Source organism: Protopterus annectens, chromosome 3.part1 (genome assembly GCF_019279795.1).
Source record: "Protopterus annectens isolate FY-2018-M chromosome 3.part1, PAN1.0, whole genome shotgun sequence".
Taxonomy (NCBI): domain Eukaryota; kingdom Metazoa; phylum Chordata; order Ceratodontiformes; family Protopteridae; genus Protopterus; species Protopterus annectens.
The window spans coordinates 521,906,797-521,912,637 of NC_056732.1; the positions used below are offsets into that span (position 1 = coordinate 521,906,797).

Sequence of the window (5,841 nt, forward strand, 5' to 3'; positions counted from 1 at the left end):
GCAAAGCCCATACTCCTTCATCATGGACTCTGTATGTTGCTATACATCTCTGCTGACCAAGGGACCAAAGCCGGATAGTACCATCAGAACTGCCTGAGAGACACTATTCAATGAAAACAGAAAAGAAAATGGGATTTAGATTAAGTTTAAGATCCAGTTAAATGCAATGTACAACACCTAAAAACTAATGAAATTAATTTTAGATATAAAGCAGGAGCTCTTCTTGATGGACTTAAGACAATGGACCTCATATGGTTTATTTTAGTAAAAGATCACAGCTATCATACCCTTACTTCATACTAGGGCTACATGCTAAGGAGTAAGTACAGTTGGTATGCGTAAACTTACCAAAACAATAGATGTTTGAATGATGACTGTTACACTAGCCTAAGCTATACACGTTACATCCTGCACACGATATAAAATTCGTCCAGTTTCCAAAGATTCCAGGTACCTTCCATGCCCACTTACCTTTAGTTAGCTCAAGCAGAGCTGATCAGAAAATAGGCTGGGGCACCAAGCCACAGTACCACTGTAGAGCTTTCCTGCCAAATGAGACAGGGATGCTAAGCCCTGAATGGACAATGCTAGGAACAACAAAAACAAATCTCCACACCCTGGCATAAAAATACACCAAAAATAAGGGAGAAGGAGAAAGGGAGCATTTGCTACAGTAGTGATCTCTCGACCAGCTACTGTTATATTGATCACGACTGTAATAGCCTCAGATGTAAGGGCAGGTTAGAAAAACTGGGAGATGGAAGGGGAAAGCTCCAGGAGCCCTTGGAAATGGTCCTAGCAAAGCCAGACTTAGACCTGGAAAAGAAATGTAGCTTGCAGTGATTTCTAAATGTATGTATAGAGGGCCATAGCAGAATGTGCCTTGACCCTACCTGGAATAGTCTTGTTGAGGTGAGAACAACAAAAGGTAACAGATAACCTGAGACAACTGCTTGAAAATAGTCAGTCTTGACATAGGTTGCCTCTGTCTTACCTTTACAAGAAATGAACAACTGATCTGAAATTCTGAAAGATTTTGTACTGTCAAAGACAGTACATGAGTTGTCTGTGGAAATTCAAGGTACGATTTATCCCAGTCTCCCTATTTTCTGGGTTCAAACCAAAAAGTGAAAAATGTCACACAGACAAACCAATCAGTAAAAACTACAAAAAACTGTACGATACCTTAAACCTACTGTAATAGAGGCCCATGGGATGTATATATATATATATATATATATATATATATATATATATACACATACGAATGACCCCTTAAGGACATCAAGTGTTTCAGCTTTATGGCTTATGAATATCAATGACTTTTTACTTTTTCTTTTCAAGTCTTGGTGGATACCTTCAGGCCAATAAAGCTTTTTCATTTTGCAGGCACCCACCTGATCTTCTGTCTACACTTTCTCAAAGTATTGTAGGTTTAATATTTACCCAGGGGTAAGGTAGGCTTTGCTGCTGCTATTCTGCAGGGTCGTCTGTAAATTGCCCCAGGGAGATAGCAACCTCCTAACAAGATAGCCAAGCTTAGGAATTCTTCCTAAAAGTCATTCCTGATTCATACAGGTAACATAGAAAAGTTGTGCAAGGAACTTAACTATAATAGTAGAAGTTTAATGTTTAGATCACTGTTACAAGTAGCCTAAGCTGTATGGGTTCTGTCCTTGCCTTGGATATGACCACCGGCCAGCTTTCAAACTTTAGAGCATCTTCCACAAGCCCAACCTGCCACTGGCTTTTACTAGAGCCATGTAAGCAGCATTTTGGGTGTCAAAAGCTTCACAGTTTTTTGCCTCTAAAGTGTCCTGCTTCTGCAGACCTTGTGGAACTAATGGTCAACCAGTAATCCTTTCAAGGCTGGGTAGTTCAGTTCCACTCTCAGGAAAACCTTCCACTACATTATTTTTCTGCGAGAAAAATGCTTTTTCTGTGAAACATGGCATTTTTATGCTAAAAAATGCTTTGTGCTTGGACTGCCGTGATGGTTTAAGGGATTTGTTTTTTACTGGTGTAAAATCTATTTTTAACTCTTTTTGAATTTTACTGTACAGTGTGTGCGTGTGTGTGTGTGTGTGTGTTGGGGAGGCAAATTATGATACTTTTATGGACTGTCAAAAGAAAAGTTTACCTCAGAACCTGCATTTTCCTGTCAAAAGGTTTACAATCTCACTCAGGCACTGTTACCCACTTGCAGTGTCTCCTTTCTGTCTTGAACATGGAGCATGTGTGTGCCGCCATTGTTCTTGCTTCCTCATCTGCAATAAGAAAACAGTCAATAGGGAGTCTTTCAGTGTCTGGCTGGCTCCATTACTGCCTTAGTCTCTGCTGGGGAGACTCTGCTGTGTCCAAAACTGGTTCCTCAGAACATCTATCTTTTGCTTCTGGTTCCCATGGTGTAGCTCCTTGGGAAGCCACTAAGGACCTGTAGATTGGCACACCCTGCAAGGGTGTAGGTTTGCCCTCACTAGGCATGGGAAAACCACTCTTGTAGGATTCAAGGAAAGCACAAGTGAAGGTTTGCTGTTTATCCTGGGTAAGGTGCCTGATTCCCAGGCTAGTACTCCTGTAATGGAGTCTTCCAGTAAGGAAAATGAGAAACTTCAAAATGTGCCATCTCCTGTTTAACTATGGGTACAGAAGATTTACTAAGGGATTATGCTCTGCTTTTAATGAGTTAAATCTCGGCTCCTTACTTCATTCCAACAGAAAAATAATATGCCCCTCACAGTCTGACAGTTATTACCAGTGAAATGAGAAGAGAAGGAGGGGGGGGGGGGAGTGTGATACTTCAGTTAATTACCTTAAGCTTTTTATTCAAGGATTTTTCTGGTAGCAAAGAGAGAGAGACTTTAGAGACAAGTCCTAGATCTATCCTTTTCTCAAATCGTTTTGTCAAGATTCCAAAATTCAGAATATTAACCCTTCAAACCCTGCTATCTCTGAAGCCCTTATACACTTTACTGGGAACAATGGACCTAAGAGATACTTACTGTCACATTCCATCTTGCAAGAAATTCAGGCATTTTTTAAGGCTTTCTATAGCTGGTTAACATGATCAGTTTTAGGTATTATTCTTTGGTCTGTCCACTGCACCAAAGGTATTTACAAAGTGCCTGGCTCATGTGATTGCTCAGTGCAGACTTCAAGGCATTCATATCTGTCCATACTTGGACAATTGTTTTACATTTGCAGACACTTTTTCCACTTGTCAGGATGTGTCATGAAACTCTTGCTCAGTGTGGAGTTTCTAGTGAACTTGCAAAAATCATTTCTCCTCCCTTCCTAATCACTGTTTTTTTCTGGGATGTCTTCTGGATTTGTCCTTAGGAACAGCCTTTCTTCTACTGGCCAAAGTACAGCAGTAGAATGAAACTTTCCTGGACATCTCCAGCCAATCTCTGTCTTCAGCCTGGGAATTTCTCAGGATTCTGTGTTTCATTGCTTATGTAATTCTAATGATTTCATTAGCCAAATTTCACTTGAGAAGAGTTCTGTGGTACCTCATATCAGTCTGGACTCGGTGCCATCACCAGTTATCTTTTCAAATTCCAGTTCTAGGGTTTGTCAGAAAGAAGTTAAATTTGTGGTCGGAACAGTTCTCTCTCTGTTCAGTTCTCCACTTCCCTCTTCAGTCTCCCTCCCAGTCTGTCTTAACAGACGCTTAAGACTTTGCTTGGGGAGCAGACTCAAAAGGGTTGAAAGTGCAAGGTTTGGGGAACATTGCCTTAAAAGCCTTAAATCATTTCTGATCCCCAGAACTTCTGCAAGTTATCATGGACAAAACCACAGTGACACATAAATAAACAAGGAGGAACCAGATCTTTCCCCCTTGCAGATATGCTGTGATTTCCTGCGAGTTAGCAACTCTGCTCAGTCTCACTCTTCAGGTTTCATATGTACCACTAGAGTGGAATATGGCAGCAAACAAGGTAAGCAGGACTGGAATATAACAATGAATGGAAATTACATTTGGGGTCTTACAGGAATTGATCCAACTGAGGAGAATACCTCAAATGGGTCTGTTTAGCTTCTTTTTCAGAAATTCTATTTGAGGATTTCTTGCAAATAGGCCTGGAGGACACATCTCTTATTCCCATGGAAGGGAATATTTCTGTATGCCTTTTCACTGATGTTCACTGTTCTTCAAATGATCCAGAAGGAATCTCCAAAGGTTGTGGTGGTGACTCCCTTTTGGCTCAGGAAACAGTGGGTGTCTCTTCTAAAACTGGCCAAGGACAATTACCACTACCTTCTGCAAAAACAGATTTACATACACAAGACAGAAGTTGTTTGATATATCCCAACCTGAAAACACTACATCTGACTGCCTGGGTGCTAGGAGTTTTGATAAATTTTAGGCGCATTTTTTTTCGGAGGCTGTGCCACAGGTATTAAAGATTTTCTAGTCAGTGTCACTGTACAAACCAGGACCTTTTCAAAACTCGGTTACCCCTCATTTTTTATTTGTGTGAGTTGTTACCTTCTGGCCTTCACAATTCATCTTTTGGATATTTCTGATGGTCTGCCCTAAGACCCACCCCCCAATCTGTCCTCAGGTCAAGCAGTTTTTGAAAGGGTTTTATATATCCCGTCGACCTTCAAATCAGGCGACTCCTCCTTGGAATTTTAATTTTGTGCTTTAAAAGTTGACACTTTCTCGTGATGCAGCTCAAAGTCTGATTTGAGGTTTTGATATGGAAAACTGTACTTACTGCTCCAACAAGGGAATATGAGTTACAAGCGCTAAAGGTTGACTCAGTTCTTCCTCTTTTTCCATAAGGACAATATTTCTTTGAAACCTACTCCTTCTTTTATGCCTACAGTGGTTTCAAAGTTCATTTTAAGTCATGCTATTAATCTACCTATATTCTTTCCAGAATCCAAAAACAAGAGAGAGAGAATCTTACATAAGTTGGATGACCACAGACAACTCAATTACTACTTGGACAAAACTAAACCCTTCTGGAAAGATAATCAGCTGTTTGTCTCCTATGAAGGTAAGAAAAAAGAGGCAACCGTTGTCAAAACAGACAATTTCCAGATGGCTGTTCCATGCCATTTCTTTCTGCTACAAGACAAGTCCAGGAAGGGTTAGGTGCCATTCTACTACGGCTTTGGTTTTATCTTCGGCTTTTTGGAAAGAGATAGACTGTAGAAGTAGGCTGTGGATTCTATTCCACACCAGACAGACAGACTGTGACACTGCCAAGCAGCATAAGGTGGGCTCTGTATTCCTGAGCATGATGTCCTGCAGATGAGACATTAAAAAGAGGTCCCACCGGCTTGAGTTAGTTGAAGCTCTGGTGGATCTAAAAGATCCTATGGCACCCATCAAAAAGGGTAGGGCAAGTTCCCCAATACCCTAACCAGATTTTCCCTAGTTACCGGGCTCTCCCCTGAAAAAAGGCTTCTAGTAAAGTGGGACTAACCCGGTCAAAAAAGGATAAATAAAAACAAATTAAAAACAAAAGTATTCTAGAGGCAGCAACTTGGTCCTCTGAAATATTCTCACAAAGCATTACAAACTGAATTTGTTTTCCATGTCCAGAACAGGGCCATTCTCCAAGGTCTCCTGAACACTTGAACTTCTTCGTCCTCCCTATATGTCTATAAGTTAAAGTAATCTTTCCATATAGGGTTCGGTACTGCAAACAGTGAACTAAATGTTGAATATATGACACTTGCGTAAGCAAACTTACTCTGATAGATCACTGTTTCACTGTTGCAGTAACTGTACGCTCCCTCCAGCCACGTTACCTGTTCTTCTGTGTGTGTGTGTGTGTGTGTGTGTGTGTGTGTGAGTGTGTGTGTGTGTATATATATATATAT

At 40.7% G+C, this 5,841-nt stretch overlaps 1 protein-coding gene across 1 annotated transcript in view; it reads right to left on the reverse strand.

Annotated features, from left to right (window-relative positions):
- The window catches only part of WDR48 (WD repeat domain 48), a 1,921,140-nt gene that overhangs the window by 1,202,757 nt on the left and 712,542 nt on the right, over nucleotides 1-5,841 (reverse strand). The window contains exon 8 of the mRNA XM_044066951.1: nucleotides 1-103. This exon is cut by the window's left edge and continues 122 nt beyond it. Within this exon, the coding sequence (XP_043922886.1) occupies nucleotides 1-103 (103 nt within the window). The remainder of the gene's footprint in view (nucleotides 104-5,841) is intronic.